Raw genomic sequence first — 17,234 nt, forward strand, 5'->3', positions numbered from 1 at the left:
CCAAAAGGTAATACATACACAAATGTTTCGATAATCTAGACCTTCATCAATGTACTATAGGTCTATAGGAGAAAAATAATGAAGTTCCCCCTAAAACCTAATAGCTCAGTATAGGCAGTAGACCTGGCTTTGTAGCTACACCACTACCAATCCACTACATTGCTGCGCAGCAACATTCGGCCACCAGGATGCCCATCCTAGCCTTCCCCCTACCTTGGAAACACTTTGGCAGCATCCCATTCTACAGTAAAGCTCAGTCCCTACCTTGGGAGCATCAATACTACATCCCAGCCTACAGTTAAGTATAACGATGTTTGAAAAAGACCCAGACGAGGTCGAAACGTTACTCGCTACTTAACCTTAATTTTTGCTTATTTTGATTGTGTTGTGTTGTTATCAGCATCCAGTGAGGACATCATGGAAGCACTGAAGCCAATCAGAAGTTACACTTACTATTGGAAGGTGATCATTTTTTTCTCACCTCATTAACAAGGGGTTAGCTAGTAGTGTACAACTCCTTTAGTAAGTGTTATAAAATAAATATAGATCCATTACTGATCAGTTGAATTCGAAACTGCTCTTCTGTCATCACTGCGATGATCACTATCGGTTCTGCCATGTCACTTCCCATAAATTGCTCGTGTGATCTCTGCAGTCAATCATTGGCCTCAATGTTGACCTTTGCATTTACAATAAGTAATGGCAAGTAATCTATTTTATAGCAAGCTGTTCGTGTACTTTTTCCTAAAAAAATCAATTTACAGAGAAATTATTCCTCTCAAATGTAAGGTCCCTTATAATATTCTGGGTTCTCTCCTGACCCCAGAGCATAATAAATGTAAGATAAAAAAATTCCTCATATTCACCTTTAAGCTCATCATTCCGACCCCTCCACTCAACACCGTCATCTGTCCGGTCCTCACCGCATCTTTTGATGACAGCCGCTTGTGAGTGTAAGGAGTTGCTGACATTTTGCTGAATCTACACAGAATCGAATTATTAAAACAAATTTGTATTTTGGAGAATGCAGATTTTTGTACAATTTGAAAATTGAAAACATCCCAAAGGAACCCGTTAACTATCCAAGTCAGGCAATTCACTGGTACTACGTCAATATTAATTTGTGTTAATATATGATCATACAAAAAAATGATCTCACTGCATGTTTAGGTCCTTGTGCTATTCACTTTTTCTCACTGATTTTTGAGAGTTGATGTACAATTTCCAGACTTGCCGCTGTAGAAATTTCTAATGCGAATTTAAATTGGCCAACCTTCCGATTCTAATGGTAACGACCCTTCATTCATGATAATTAATTGTGTAATGTGAATTAGTTCAGTGACTGAATGATGTGTCTAAAAACCCTTGTTCATCATGTATGAAATCATGTATGTGAGCAAAAAAATTCCTGTCCATTTTTATTTTTAAACTGTGTAATTTAAATGGAGATTGTTTCGCTTATTCAACAAATCGAGGACAAAAAGAGGGAGTGGAACGATCGCTATTCAACCATTTAATTCACAATTGTCACCCTCTATAAACACTTGTCTGACATTGTTTGCTAGTCGTGAATTAAGATCACATCGTTCATACAATTATTATCTGCTCGTGTAAACGAACCCTTGAACAATTTCTGGCCCATCATATAAAGACAATTTGTTTTTAAAAACGTTTATTACGTCTCACATTCTCTAGAGATTTCTTACTTGGAAATCGCGATACTGAAGCAAGAATACATTTCACAACGAGGCGATACGTACTTTTATAATTCTCATCTGTGTATGGTTGAAACACACCAGGCGACAAGCCCTACCCTCAAAGCTTTTATCCTAATCTCCTCAATTAATCCTCACCTCTCTTCAGCTGGATTCCCCAGTCAGACCATTACCATTTGTATGGCCAGTTACCAGCTCCGACACTTGCAGATGTTTTTGTTCAGTCTTTTTTTTTTGTCAAAGACTTTAAATAGCCAATAAATGTTGATTCCTATATAGTGATGCAAAAAAATGACAAAAAAAACACATTTAGAGTCTATGATAGTATGTATTGTAGCATGTTGGATACATAAGGAACATTGATTTCAAAGTGCAGATCTTCTATAAATTATACTCCGAAGATGGAAAATATAAGACTCTAGACATCTAGAATAATAGTAATTTGCTAAACCGCACTTTCTTTTTCTTTTATAATGTGATATAATAGGAAATTGATCTGTCAGAACATAAAACACCACCATGTGGACATAAAGAGGATGCAAAGAATGTCCTATAAGCAATAATAGGAAAATACAAGGCTCAATGAAGATCAGAAGGCTCCTCATTGTTCTGCTAAGTATGGACCATCCCTATGTACAGTGTGCATCTGTGCCCCTTTTATATAAAGGATCCTGTCTTGAATAATAAAACCTCATTTTTGCATTTTGAAGCAACAAAGGTTTATAAAAATGCTTCCAAGGTGGAATTGCCATTAAGCATGGGCAGACTTCTTAGATGTCACAGTATTAACCAACAAAACATAGCTTGACGGAAAACCCAATACAAAGCATCCAAATGTAAATAGTTCATGGAAATAGTATTGAACCTCTTGCAGTGGGCGATCCGTGAAGAACACAACACTCATTAATTGTGGAATTAACATTTTATATATTAATTTAATCATGGGGGTCACACGTAAACCACACAATTTGCTATGCTACTGCCTCTCTAGTTTCTCTCATACTTGTCAAGACTTGTGCAGGACTTTGTGTCCCAGTCCATCCATGTTCTGCACTGGGACTTGCATGAAAAAAAAAAAGCTTAGGATTCTGATTACCATAATGGTAGCTGTGCAAACAAGTCATTGTCTCAGTATGTGAAACACATTGTTCAGTGCTTGGACCATCTTCCTCTCTGAAAGGCCATTTTCCATTCAATGCCCCATGACACATCCTGAGAAAGACTTGAGGGGAGGATCTCAGCAGCTACAGTATTTAAGCTGTGGATGCAGAAGCTTAAGAAGTAATTTTCAAAGAAAGAAAGATGTCTACATTTTGGCTTTACTTGTGCGTAACTATGCAGGTTTCCTGGAATTTACCCGTTTATTCACTGAAAACTCTTGGACATTTGCCAGTGCAAAACAAGATAGGAATAGCTGGGGAAACCAATAACTTTATCAAGCAGCAAAGGCCAGAACGGATGGATTATGCCCTTGAGATACTTGACAATGACAGATGGTCAAAGGGGCAGGATATTCTAAGACACCACCGGTCACAATGCAACTACATAAACCAGTCCTGGACGCAGTGGCAAGGTTCAACTGATAGTAAAGACCCCGACTCTGTGTATATGCTCAAAGTGTTCACTGGACCTCTCAAGCCAATATTCCTCCAGAAAAACCTTCTACAGTACATGAGCAGGATCTACAGGTGCTGTAAGCTGGGATTCAGATGCAGAAAGGTAAAGGGTCTCCAAGGAACATTAGATAAGGGTAAGCGCTCTTAGTATTCCTTCTCATACTTCTTAACTGGTACTGGGCTCTGTTAGATCAGAGGCTTTATTACAAATTATGGTCTGTATATGCTCAGTGTATGTGAACACTGCGGGAGGAGGAGATACAGAGGTTTTCTGTAAAGATTAGAAATTTTTACTGTATTTCCACAATCATTTAAGCAATAAAATCCACACGACTTGGTGCGGATTTTGCTGTTGTGGAAACTCTGCAATGATCTGCATAATTTATAATATATTACTATGCAATCATGGATTGCGCGATACTGCATAATATCCTCATTACATTGATGCAGTGTCATCAAGGTAATCAATCATTGATAAATGCATTTTTCTTGTTTTTTTTATGATATAGATGTTCAGTCATAATTAAATGCTCAAAATAACCGATGCTAAAGACTTTCTATAAAACTGTACATATAGCATGTATTGCTTTACATTTAAAGTGTCTCATGTTGTTTTTAGATATTAGCTGTGAGGAAACCCCTATTCTATTTTGCAATGAATTTTTGAAGAGTGATTTCAGAACCCTATGTGTTATTAAATATTTAGAAAACTGCGTTTAGCACAGCTTTTAGTGTTCTTTCATCTACTTTTCAGGTTACGTTCAGATTTTCATTTCAACACTCCATTTATATGTTCAAGTTTAGAGTAACAAACGGAATTGGTGCAGAAGACAGATATGTTGCATTATAGATGTATTTGGAAGCCCAAGTGGTTATAATGGGGGGTCCGTCTGGTCTCTCCTATGTGCCAGTTTTTAAATGGTTAGAAGAAGCTTTGCCTAATGCTCCTTTTCCTCTATTCCCCCCCCAAAAGAAAACACAAAAGGGAATTCAATAATAGTCCATGAGGCCCCTCTGCCTCTACTTCTCTGTAATGCAATGCATCCGTTTTGCACATGAATGTGTTCTTCTAAAGGAAAATGGAAATGTACAAAAGGAAATGTGAATGTAGCCTTACATGTGACTTAAGAAGGATGCATTTACATTAGATAGCCTACAGCCTTTAAGAAACCGAATATCGGCGGTCATTTAATAGCCAGTTTGACAGGCCGACTGAGCTTCAGATGTGCTCTTAACAATCAGCAATAGATCATACTATGAGCATAGACTGCCATTGTTTTCATCATAGACTGACATTGTTCTAAACATAGACTGTCAATCTTCCTCATGGCGATCTGCTGCCAAGAACGGTGGTTTTTAAGCTTGCTTAATAATTTCCAAAAACAAAAAGAGAATTTTGCTCCATCATTGAGTGTTCCTCAAACAGTGTCTTCCAGGTAACCCGGGCACTGTAAGTGCACCCTTAGATTGGAGCTCCATTATCCACTGCTTTAGGGTTCTTCTACTTACCTCTGAAGTTTCTATGACTTTTTGCATATGTTGGGGAATAAACGGAGGTCTACATGTTACATTATTCATATATTTTGTATGATTCATATTCATACATTATTTCATACCCACCTTGTACATATTTCTGAATTTGAGTTTCTTATAGCCATGATCTCTGTGTTTCACTTTGACCACAGTTGTAACATTCACGAAATGAACCGTAACCATATTTTAGTTGCCTATGAAACAACATATACATTTATGATAAATTATTAGGCTGCCTGACAAACTAACCAAAACATTTTGTTTGGGTGTAGGAGGAAACGAGGCGGCCTTCTACATTGACTTGGACATCTTCAGTCTCTCCGTTCACCGAGCAGAATTACATTTTGAACTTTCAGCTGAAGAACAAGTGACGGTAATTCCCGTACTTAACATGAATGGGCTCAGACATTCAAGGTATCTATGTAACACCATCACATAAGATTTATGCTATGAATCTCGTAATGCTATGTTATTCATCTGTAACTAAGCAGTAGGCATCTCGCGGAGAGCTGGACAATAGTAAATGGAAAGGCATTATGTACATTTTGGCCATTTACACATAGCAATAATAATTACATTTTATTTCTAAAAGATTATTATTATTTCCCAGTCTAAAAACATGGAAATGTCATCACTTATTAAAGTTGATTATGCCTACACAAATCTTACTGACAAATATGAAAATTGTGACATATATTCAACTATAGAACTGTTGATATTTTCCATCTATATACCATTTTTCCCATCACCCTTCACTCAAATGAGCTTTTGATATTCTAGATTAGTTTAGATGGACCAGCAATATTTGGGAAAAGATTAAATAGTTCAAGACATTTCTTCTTTTTTTTTCTCATACATGCGGTTTAAAAGAACTGTACAGTTTATTCTCATTTAGATATTAAAATAATTTTTACATCTTTTTTATCATGATGGGTGTGATATAAATTTTATGTTATTTTCATACTCTTTTCTCAATTATTTGCTTTATTAACATTGGAATTAGCTTAAAACTTAAAGGGAGTTCTAGAATCTGAATACTGATGGGCTATCATTATGAAAGGCCATCAATATCCGATTGGTACTTGAAGTTTGCTGTTTGAAGTGGCCACAGTTCTTGGCTCTTTATTCTTACATTGTGCTGTCTACCTTCTCCCAGTCTTCTTGGTAGTGCCAGTGCCTGGCATTGTAGCGTTGGCTCATTCAAGTGAATGAATTGCTGCTACTAAGTAGAAAGCGTGCAGGTGGGCAGTGCGACGTAAAGAATAGAGAGACAAGCACTGTGGCCACTTCAGACAGTTGACTTCAACAGTTGACCCCAATCAGATATTGACCTTTGGTAATGAGTGCCACGGTAGCTTATAAATGTTGATACTTGGGGTACCGAGAGTTGGATCCACACTGATAAGATATTGATGTCCTATCTTAATGACAAGTCTTGAATATTTGATCCCAGAAAAACCCTTTAATAATGTCAACACGTAAAGCCAAGGTTCTTTACACCTTGTATATTGTGCTTTATAGGCTATAACATGTAGTAATCTCATCTATTTCTTCCAGTTTCACACAGATAAGGAGGGGTCATATAATCGATTTAACTCTTGATGTGATGTTCATCTTACAAGCTTTAAAAGAAAAAGAGATGGTGGAAACGATGACTGAAGATGTTACAGAGTTGAGCTTGTCATTGCACTGTATCCAAAATGATCTTCATGTGCCCTGTAACCGTCATGGAGTAACAATGCTTCACCATCCGTTCATAGCTCTACAATACCAGTACTGAGAAAAGGACCGGCCTTAAAATGTTATTTTGCAGAGATATTAAGAACAGTAATGAAACCATGGTGTGTTAGAAGAAAATGCTCCGTTTTAGAGGGCATACACTAAAAGAGTAGATGATGCTATGGAATATAGCATAATATGGGAAGGCTGTAAGAATTTTTTTAAGAAAATAGAACACAGATTCAGAAGAAATATTTTACTTCACTAAAATATCAGAAAAAGCATCAGTGAATGGGTAAAGATGAAATGGAACATCAGTGGAAAAGGCAGCTGGTGCTTGGTCTTCAGTCTTGTTACAGGAACCTATAACATAATCAGACACATCCTCCTTCAAAATTCAAAAAGAAAGTTCCTCTGACTATGGAAACACCTCTTGTTCTGGCACTTTATTTTTTGAAACGGGAGACTTCTTCACTCAAAGTCCTTTTACAAGGACTGCCTGGAAGCACGAAACGATCAGCAGTCGTTTGATTGCCTGTTTCAACAGTGAGACCAAAGTCAACAATGTGTTATAGCGCTCGGCAGTGCGGGTCCTGTTTATACGGGACAATGAGCCATGAAAGCAATGATCTTTAATGCTGCACAAAAGATTATTTCATCATTTACGTGTTTATCAGGTGATCAGCAGCCTGTTTACACGGCAAGATAATCCTGAAACGTGTTTTTAACAAATAATAATAAAGCTTGCTCACAATTATCTTGCAGTGTAAATGCCATCTACTCATATACTATAAAATAGGGAAGAGCATAAGGAGTATACTGCCATGTCCGATTTCAGAAGTTTTCCATTATCATTTTCACATACCTCATTCGTATTTCATAAGACCATACAATCCATTTCTTTCTTATTGGGTGAATTCATTATTCCATCATTGACATTCTTAGTCACTATTTAATGAGGTCGTCCACTACAATGTATATTGTGCACATCGATTTAAAACCATTTAAGTACGTATTTTCACAAATACCTTATGTTGACATATTTGCCTCTGAGCAGCGCTATCGCTGCTAGCTCAGTCCTGATCACGTTACCCCCCCAGACTTTGGAAGTTCACTTTGTATCACTGAGGCATGACTCAGTCTCACGCACTCCCCCTGATTGACTCGGCTGTGGGGGTTATTTCACCACACGTCACGGCCCAGCATCTGGATTGGGACTGAGAAAGCAGTGATAGCGCTGCTCAGAGGCAAATATATCAGCATAAGGTATTTGCAAAAAGACTTATTTTAAAGGTTTAATTCGACGTGCACAATATACATTGTAGTGGACCACCTCTGTAAGCTTTTGCTGTCTTCCCAATGTCTTCTTGCATGTATTGTAGCCCACATTTGGGACATTAATGTAATGTTTGTAATTTTTAGAAGAAATACAGTAAGAACAAAGTTGTAATACATATTAACAAGGTGTAAAATGCGACTGTATAAAAATTGCACAGATAATAGTTGCAGATTGAAACTACATAAAATGGGCACTTTATTTGTGTAAGATATATTTATGTACTGTATTTTACTTTATTAAAAGCACCACTCCGCTATATTTTTTTCAGTAGGTGGCGAAGTGGTAGCACTGGTGTCTGTTCCCTATGTGTAGTAGAATACTTACCGATCGCAGTCTTCTGCTGTTCTCAGTGCCGCTCCGGTCCACCTTCCTGGAGCTGTGCCTTGCTGGATCGCTACAGTGTTTGCTAAGAGGACCAGAAGTGAATTCTCAATGTAAGTCTTATGAGACTTAGAATGACCTAGTAACATTAGCTGTGACAGCAGTGGTCACAAGATGGTGGAGAGGGACCGATGCATTGGCACAGGTAGAAGACTGCGACTGGTAAGCATTTTACTACTCACAGAGAACAGACATTAGTGATACCACTTCAGTGTTGAAACAAAAAAATACACCCGAGTGGTACTATAATGGTTCATATGATGTGTGGATTATGATTCCTTTTTTGTTTTAAAAAAATAATTAAATAAAAATTGCTCAAAGAGTAACCATTGTTTTAATTTTTATTTCATAAATCAATAGTTCGCATGAAAAGAATCAACTTTGTAATATATCTTATCAAAAGTCTGCCTTTCTTCTCCTGGACTTATTTTTCATTCTCAAATCATAGGTAAAAATTTGTGTTCAGTGAAGAAAGGTTTTCCCATTAATGAGATACAAAATGATAGTTGGTGCTTATAAAGTTCTATGGAGATAGGAGGACAGAGGAGCTAGAGGCATTCTGCTGCAACTTCTCCTGAAAGGACAGTTACACTTTAAAGGGAACCTGTAACATTGTGAATGTAGTCAGATCTGTGGCCAGCCGGATACAGAGACGGAGCAGATGAGAAGAACGAGATATAGTTTGCTGGAAAAGATTCAGTATAACTTGTACTCAGCTAAATCCCTGGTTCTTGTATATGAGCCCAGTGGGTGGTCCTACCCAGAGATTGACAGCTATTTCTGCATACACAAAAAATCCAGGATGCAAGGAACAAGTCGCTCTCTTCCGATGAATCACTTTATTAATTACGACATACAAAGAATAAAATTACATGCAACGTTTCGGCCACATAGGGCCTTTATCAAGCCAAAAATGTGAAGAGGTGTACACCTTTTATCATTAATCTTATAGAGGCCTTATGAGGCTGAAACATCGCATTGAATTTTATTCTGTGTATGCTGTAATTAATAAACTGAAGAGAACGTCTGGTGCTTTCAAATCTGGATATTTTATGATTTAGTAACACTGTGAAGCGTTGCGCCAAGATTGCACAGAGTATGGAGTGGTGCATGGGAGCATACCACTAGCTAATCTCTGCATAGACATATGGGGAAGGCTGTCAATCACTAGTAGGACTGCCCACTGAAGCCAACGTGAGTGTCCAGGTCTCATATTCTTATGTTGCTAGCACTAGTTGTAATTTCACCTTAATGACATATTGTGAACTGAAATTGCACGCTACAATCTGCCAGTTGCATCTGCGTAAGCCTCTCTCCTCCGGCTCTAGGCTCCGATCTCACTTCTCAGGTTGCATGCTCCAATACTCAAGGATGTCCGTGGGTAGCAAACACACCATGTAAGAACCATAAATAGGAAGGTTACGTTCTGCAGTTCCACTATATACGTCAGATGTTTGAATTTGCTCATTGCTGTTGAGATAATTCTGAGAACCGAAGTGTTCATAAGTATAGTGTTTTTTCACAGACCTGATGCATGAGTTTCGAATAGAAACTCTGCAACTTACAGATCCACCAACTATTCACAAGTCCACCAGTATAAAAAATTGATGCGTCAGGATATACATTTTCAAAACAGGTTTCGGAAAATTCTTCAAATTCTTTTGAATGGAATTGGTTTCACTTCCTTTGTTTATACATTCTAAAAGCATGAACTAGACTCAAAGAATAAAATAAGATTTGGATTGGAATCAATAGAAAATCCTCAGTCTATCAATATTTGTCTCCAGATTTTGTCAAGAAAACAAGGAGCCTTTGAAAATGGAATTGAGGAATACTTCAAAACACGTTTGGACAATTTATATCTTGACCCATCCGATTTTTTTTCATAGTGGTGGACACGTGAATTACTTATGGAGCTTTAAGTTGCAGAATTTCCATTCAAAACATTTTATATTGAACATTTTCTAAACCTGGGGAGTGGAGATAGAGAAGGCCAGGATAGGGAAACATTGGGAACAGGGAGGGGAGCTGTGTCTATTATTTTATTTGTGGTGCTCTCACACAAAGAGGCAGAGAAGTAGTTACATGGGTTCCATCCTATGCTTCTCAGAATAATCCAGGGTGAGTGGTCACTGTAGTTTTCTTTCTGAGGTTTTGTTCCCTCTCAGAAAGTGGCAATGGTTCAAAAAATTTGTATAGGCCTTCTAGGATATAAAGGGAGGGTCAGCAATGGATAAGACAACAACTGGAAGGAGGTGGGGATGGGGCAAGGGAAGTGGTCATACAAACCAGTGAGATAGAAGAAAAAAAGAAAGCTTTTCCAAATAGCAATCCCAGACAATTAGAGAAAAGGAGCCACGCTTAAGGTCTGCTCAAGAAATCATGTGGTGCCTTTTACCAAAGTTGTAGTGGACACTTGATGTAATAGTGGCTGCAAATCGGGGAAAAAAACTTTTTTTTTATATTTTCTAATTTTGCCTCCTTTGTTGCAGAGATATTAGCAATCAAATATTTTGCACTTAATGAGTTAACTTCAAGCAAGTTCAAGTGGATGTTATTAGTTTTCACTCAGGGCGTTGTAATCCTGCCTCCTGTATGGCACTCACCAATCATAAGCAGCGAGCAACATAAATGTGCAGAAAGGACTGTGATGATGTCATTAGGGTCACATGACCTGAGTCCACAACTCCTGCCACCAGGAGTGTGCAGCATAAATAAGCACTACAGATATATTACACAGCACAGAAGTGTGGAGATATTAACTGGAGTTAATCGCTCCACATGTTTCCGTAACATATGAGGATTAGTGATGAGCGAATATGCTCGTTACTCGAGATTTCCCGAGCACGATCGGGTGACCTCCGAGTATTTTTTAGTGCTCGGAGATTTAGTTTTTTTTCGCCGCAGCTGGATGATTTACAGCTACTAGCCTGCTTGATTACATGTGGGGATTACCTAGCAACCCCCACATGTACTTATGCTGGCCAATAGCTGTAAATCATTCAGCTGAGGCGATGAAAACTAAATCTCCGAGCACTAAAAAAATACTCGGAGGACCCCCGATCGTGCTTGGGAAATCTCGAGTAACGAGTATATTCGCTCATCATTAATAAGTAACATAGTAACATAGTTATTAAGGTTGAAGGAAGACTTTAAGTCCATCTAGTTCAACCCATAGCCTAACCTAACATGCCCTAACATGTTGATCCAGAGGAAGGCAAAAAAAAACCATGTGGCAAAGAGTAAGCTCCACATTGGGGAAAAAATGTATTTCCCGACTCCACATACGGCAATCAGACTAGTTCCCTGGATCAACACCCTATCAAGGAATCTAGTATATATAACCTCATTAATAAGGATCCAAAGAGGGCCCCCAAGACGGAGAATGTGCCACATTGTTGGAAATGTGTGGCTAAAAATGTATAGTCAGAGCAGTGATAGTGGTGTGCCTCACTGAAGCTGCATATAGAACTCCTGGGGCTCATGAGTATTTTCCATCAAGAAATTACATTCTTATAATGTCTTTTTCCTTATGCAAGTTGACATTTCTTATACAATCTTTGCTAAAAATCTGGGCACCCTTAAATGTACTGTTTATATGTACTGTTATATTAAAAATGTAATAAACAGAATTAAAAAAAAAAAAAATCTGGGCACCATGGAAATCCTGAAGGCAATGCACTGATATTGCAGATGAAGAAGGTCTCCTCTGATCTTTACTGCCACGCAAATATTTTTGATGAAATGGGTGGATTGGCAAGTGGTCGAATGTGCCCTTCAGGTCTATCAACGACAAGAAACAGAGGGGGTAAAGCAAGGTTATGGTTTATTTCAGTGTTACCATTTTGAACGTTGTGGCCTTTAGATGGAGATTTAGGGCTTTTAGGTTCATAAAATGATATAACGATTGACTAAAATGAGACTGTTGTAAAACCCCTTTTCAATATCTGCCTCTGTTACACTGAGCAAAACTTGCTTCTCTAGCAGATTCAGAACTTCTGCCACTAATTCCATGTTTTTTTGCCCCCACTCATGTTTCTATAACTCCTCTTATGAAAGTTGTGGAAAAAAATATTTTGAGACAATGAGAAACCATGTTTCCATCCTCTGACTGGTCGGCAATGAGGCTCACTGATCAGCATCCCACCCACCTGGCGCAATGGCTGCTTTGGTCCTCCCTTGTGTGGTTTGGGTTTATTAAACAAGAAACTTTTTGTTTTGGGCTCTTTTTTCCCCAACTACAGCCGCCCTTCCGCTATCTTCCCTCTTCCGTCTCCCAGAACCCCGAAAGGTTTTTATATTCCTGGGAAAAAGTGAGGGGAAATTCTTTTTCCTATCGGCCACTTTTTCTAGAGTCTCATCCAGTGCAGAACTAAACAGATTACCCAATTGACAGGTAAGAGGAGAAAGCTTCAACTTGGATTGGAAATCTGCTAACCAATTTTTAATCCAAAATGCTCTATTGGCAGTATTTGAAAGGGAACAAGAGTGAGCGGCAAATATTATTCTGTCTACAGATATATCAGCCAAAAGAAAAAAAATCTTCTGCCTTTTGAATAAGAGGTAAGGCCTTCAACAGCAGTGTCCTCGGAAGTCTATTCCTTATCTGAGAATCTATCTTATTCAACCATTTATTATGGGACCTAGCTGTACAAGTAGCTGGTATGCTAGGTTTGAATGAACAAGCCCCCGTTCTCAAGCTCCTCTTGTCTAAAGGGTCTCTTAAGGATCTCAAAATCATCAAATTGAAGACCAACATTCTTAGATATTTTAGCTAATGCCACATGAATTCTAGGGGATATCTCCTAGATTTCGAACAATTCCACCTCAAATGGGTATTTCCTTTTTAGCACATTAGGGGCTGAGGCCTTCCTAACTGGCTCCATTCTTTCTCAATGAGGCATAGCACACTGTTATGGACCGGTAATACCCAATGTTTACGCTTCTCTAAACCACTAAACAGAGTCCTTCAAAGACCTGGGTTCCCTTGGAGATTCTATTCCCATCGTGGATCTGATGGCTTTACGAAATCTTCCAGTAACATTGACTCAAAAACATGGATTCCCTTACTCATCATCAGAAGAGGATGATACAGATGGATTAATCACTGACAATTTCCCAGCTATCCTCAACTTTCCCCCTCGGATCTCGAGTCAGATGGAATATGAAATCTGCTTGTAAAGAAAGAGAGGGTATTGATGTGGGGCATTTTCTTTTTGAAGCTATTCTCATCTTCATTGTAAATTAAAGACTTAGGCTACTTTCACACTAGTCCGTCGGTACGGGCCGTCGCAAACCGTCGGCCCGACGGACAGTGTGTTAATTAATCACAACGTGGGCAGCGGATGCAGTCTTACGACGCTTCCGCTGCCCCATTGTAATGTCTGGTGAGGAGGGGCGGTGTTTCAGCCGCGCATGCGCAGTCGAAAATGGCGGACACGACGCGCAAAAAAAGTTACATGTAACTTTTTTTGTGCCAATGGTCTGCCAAAACACGACGCAACTGTCGTGCGACATGTGGCACTCCGTCGCAATGTGTTGCTATGTATAAGTCTATGGAGAAAAAACGCATCCTGCGGGCAACTTTGCAGGATGCGTTTTTTCTACATAACGACGCATTGCGACGTGCGTCGAACGACGCAAGTGTGAAAGTAGCCTTAATCTCCTGAAACAGAGACGTGGATTCTTCAGCAAATGCCTTCACTATACAAATGCAACAAAGTCTTTTATCATATGAGTTGTGCAATATTCGTTTAAACCGGGCACACTTGTTTTAATTTTTTGCTAAAGCCTTGCTAGGCATATCCTAATCAATAAACAATCAATCAATCAGCATTGCATGATATAAGAGTAGTACTCACCTTAACCTATGCATTGGAACTACTGTGCTAGAAGGAGGTTTAGGGTCATCTGCCGTGTCACCGCTGGACACTCCATACTGCCAAGACCTTCTGACCTTAGCAGTGGATTACCTGAACTAGCAGGGTCGAATGCCGAAAAGTTTTTTAAAACCCACAAGGAGAACACTACTCCAACTGGAGATGGGCTCATCCCAGGTGTCAACATATTATGCCTCCAATCATCTGGACCTCGGTCCCACTTTCCGAACTCAGAAGCAGATGGAACAATTCTATACAAGCGCTGAGTGTCACCTCCGGTCAGTCATCATTAGGCATACACGCAACGGCGTGCCACGTCACATCTGGCCCGACCTCCCAACCAAGAAGCACACAACCGGGAGCAAAGCGGTGCCACCTCCCATTCTAGCAACTGCTCGGAATACCAGGTGCAGGATGGCACACTTCACCCTGCAGGGCTGTATGTCTCCCTCACAGGAACAGGAAACCACACTAAGGCATATGGAAAGGTTCCACCTTTCTATTCTGTTCCTGGGGTGGATCTTCTCTGTTGTCCGGATGTAAAGAATAGGTGAATTTCTCTGAATTAACAGCTCAGTTCGCAGACATCAATGTATCCTTTTACTCAGCAACTTATAACCTACATGCCTTTATAGAAGGCTTGAACCTACTGACAGAATCCCTGTTACTTCTACTCCTCAACTAACAATGCCTCCTCTTGCTTTACTGAGAGCAGCTATGATGTGTAACTTCAGGCAAAGGAATCATAAGTCAAGTGGGAGGAGTCATCTGTGTGGGGGGGTGGGATATAGCTGGAGTGACAAGATTAAGATCTACTTATAGCTCTTCAGCCTTATTTGCATATTAATTCAAACGCTGATTTCTCAGTAACAGAGGAACAGACTGGCCACGTAATGGATTGCTGGACTAGTCTTTGAAAGAGCTAAATGTACATATAAATAGTAAGGGGTGGGAAATCCTGTTGACAGGTTCCTTTAAGTTTAGACACAGACTATATCTATATAAACACACACATATATATATATATATATATATATATATATATATATATATATATATATATATAAAAAAAGCAACTGACATTTTAAATGTATACTTAATGTTATCTCAGAAGAAAACACCAAATGAAACCATCCTATATCTTAGACACTTTTTTCTTTTATTACGGAACAAAAGTGAGTCTGTTGCACTGTGGAAGTACAAGACAGAAGAAAAAAAAATTTACATTAAAGACAAATTGGCTGCTTTACAACCACCATAAACAGAGATCCTAAAATTTGGAGCTGGAACACTAGACAGACAAACTGGAAAGGTTCCTTTCATCAATCAAGGAAAAAAACAAAAACAAAATGCTTTGGTCGGATAAAGACACAAGTTCTCTGAAATTCCTTAAAAATAATCTAGACCCAGCCCTTCCACTGCCCACAATGACATAAGTGAGCTCATATATATATTTATATATATGTAGAGATATATCTAAAGACCTAAATAATTATTTCTATTTGTCAATTGAAAAACAATCTCTAGAAATTTGGACCATAGTAGAAAGTCCTCAAATGTAATTTAATTTATCTATGACTTAAGCGTTATCAACCGCATTCGGGAAGTCTCCGAATGCCGTACAGAAGCTCACTTAAAAAAGACATTCTTCATTTTTTGCTCGTCATGGCTGAGAGAGGCGACTCTCGTATGATTGATGAAGGTGTAATCACCCGGATACATCTCGGGGGATCTAGAAGGTAACTCTACACGGTTGATAGATTTTGACGTGAACCTTACAGAGTATTGTCATGTTCATGTCAGGAGCGCCTCATTGTGTCACGTCCTTAACTTTGTATTTCAGAGTGGTATACATATACAGTAGCGACATGTAACATACTATAGTAGTGCTGCATTCTAGTAGAGAATGGAGAATATGGGATTAGCTGCAACGTGAGATAATACAGTCCTCGGAACAGAACTGAGCATTGTAGTCCTTCCAGCCATTCCCTGAATACTTCCCATTAGCGCCTACTGACTTTTGCTCAGCCTTGGGCTCAATGTTAATAAGCTCTAAGTAGAAAGTTGGTTTGTGCTGTTAAATAAATATGGAGCCAGGAGTCTTTAGCTTCCATATTAAGTGCTCTCCTCCGCTGAGTAGAGTTCGGTGCTCTTTCGTGCCAGACTTGCAAGTTGGTTGATGCATATGCTTGATCACAGAATTTCTACAATGTAAACCTATGGATAAGCCAATGATTAAATAGGTAACATATGATGTACTTAATATACACAGATTTTTTTTTTCTATTTTTTTTTTTTAAGAGACAAGCTTTTTTTTTTTTCTTTAATTTTTCTTTGAGGCAAGATCCCATGAGCATAGATGTTTTGTTGCAAAAGTGAGTTTTCTTGAATCAGCGTCCAGGAGCAAATATGGAATCCAGGGCTTGGCGTTCAGCGGCTGCTACGTTGGGGTGCCACAAATCCACCATGAAAATGACTCTCGGTCCTTCCTCAGCTGATCCTAATGTAATAACAATGAAAGAAGGTGTTTAATATAAATGAGGAACAATTGCTGACCTAAAATATTATTGTTGGGAATGGATCTTAAAGGGGTTGTCCAGGCTTGGGGTTCAAGGCTGCAGGCACTGCAAATGACTGCAGACTTCTAAGGCCACATTCACATGCTCAGAACTGGGTCAGTATTTTACCTCAGTGTTTGTGACATAATCACTAGTGGGTGAAAAATGCAGAAGTGGTACCAGCACCTTTTCTTCTGAATGTGCCATCCCAGATTTTGGCTTACAAATACTGACGTAAAATACAGACCAAATACTGAATGCGAGATTCTGGCCTTGAATCCTAATAGCAGACACTGTGGGTGCCGTCAATACAAATGAATTGAGCGAGGCCAGAAGTATTCAAAACATATATTTACAGTCACATGAACGCCCAATCCTAGAGCTGGTGAATCCTGAGAGCACCCACTGTGTGTGCTGTGAGGATTCGCAAGTCTGCAGTCACAAAGAGTGACTGCAGGCTGGAACCCAAAGCATGGAGAACCCCAGTAAGAGGA

General features: G+C 39.0%; 2 protein-coding genes across 4 annotated transcripts in view; one reads left to right on the plus strand and one right to left on the minus strand.

Moving 5' to 3' along the window:
* The first annotated feature begins 398 nt into the window (after positions 1-398).
* On the plus strand, positions 399-8,004 carry LOC143793938 (uncharacterized). Of its 2 annotated transcripts, none has more exons than XM_077280865.1 (4): positions 399-462; positions 2,203-3,465; positions 5,137-5,278; positions 6,422-8,004. In XM_077280865.1, exons 2-4 carry the CDS (start codon positions 3,018-3,020, stop codon positions 6,642-6,644), a joined length of 813 nt encoding a protein of 270 aa, XP_077136980.1. In that variant the 5' UTR covers positions 399-462; positions 2,203-3,017; the 3' UTR covers positions 6,645-8,004. The 2 variants fall into 2 exon arrangements, with proteins under 2 accessions (XP_077136980.1, XP_077136981.1); XM_077280866.1 differs by having other exon boundaries at positions 5,137-5,237.
* Positions 8,005-15,726: 7,722 nt separating this feature from the next.
* ASPHD2 (aspartate beta-hydroxylase domain containing 2) overlaps positions 15,727-17,234 on the minus strand; it is a 174,948-nt gene continuing 173,440 nt past the window's right edge. For both annotated transcript variants that reach the window (XM_077295478.1, XM_077295487.1), the window contains exon 4: positions 15,727-16,682. In XM_077295478.1, coding sequence (XP_077151593.1) covers positions 16,573-16,682 — 110 coding nt within the window. In that variant the 3' untranslated portion in view covers positions 15,727-16,572. The remainder of the gene's footprint in view (positions 16,683-17,234) is intronic.

This window comes from Ranitomeya variabilis, chromosome 1, assembly GCF_051348905.1.
Source record: "Ranitomeya variabilis isolate aRanVar5 chromosome 1, aRanVar5.hap1, whole genome shotgun sequence".
NCBI classification, from domain to species: domain Eukaryota; kingdom Metazoa; phylum Chordata; class Amphibia; order Anura; family Dendrobatidae; genus Ranitomeya; species Ranitomeya variabilis.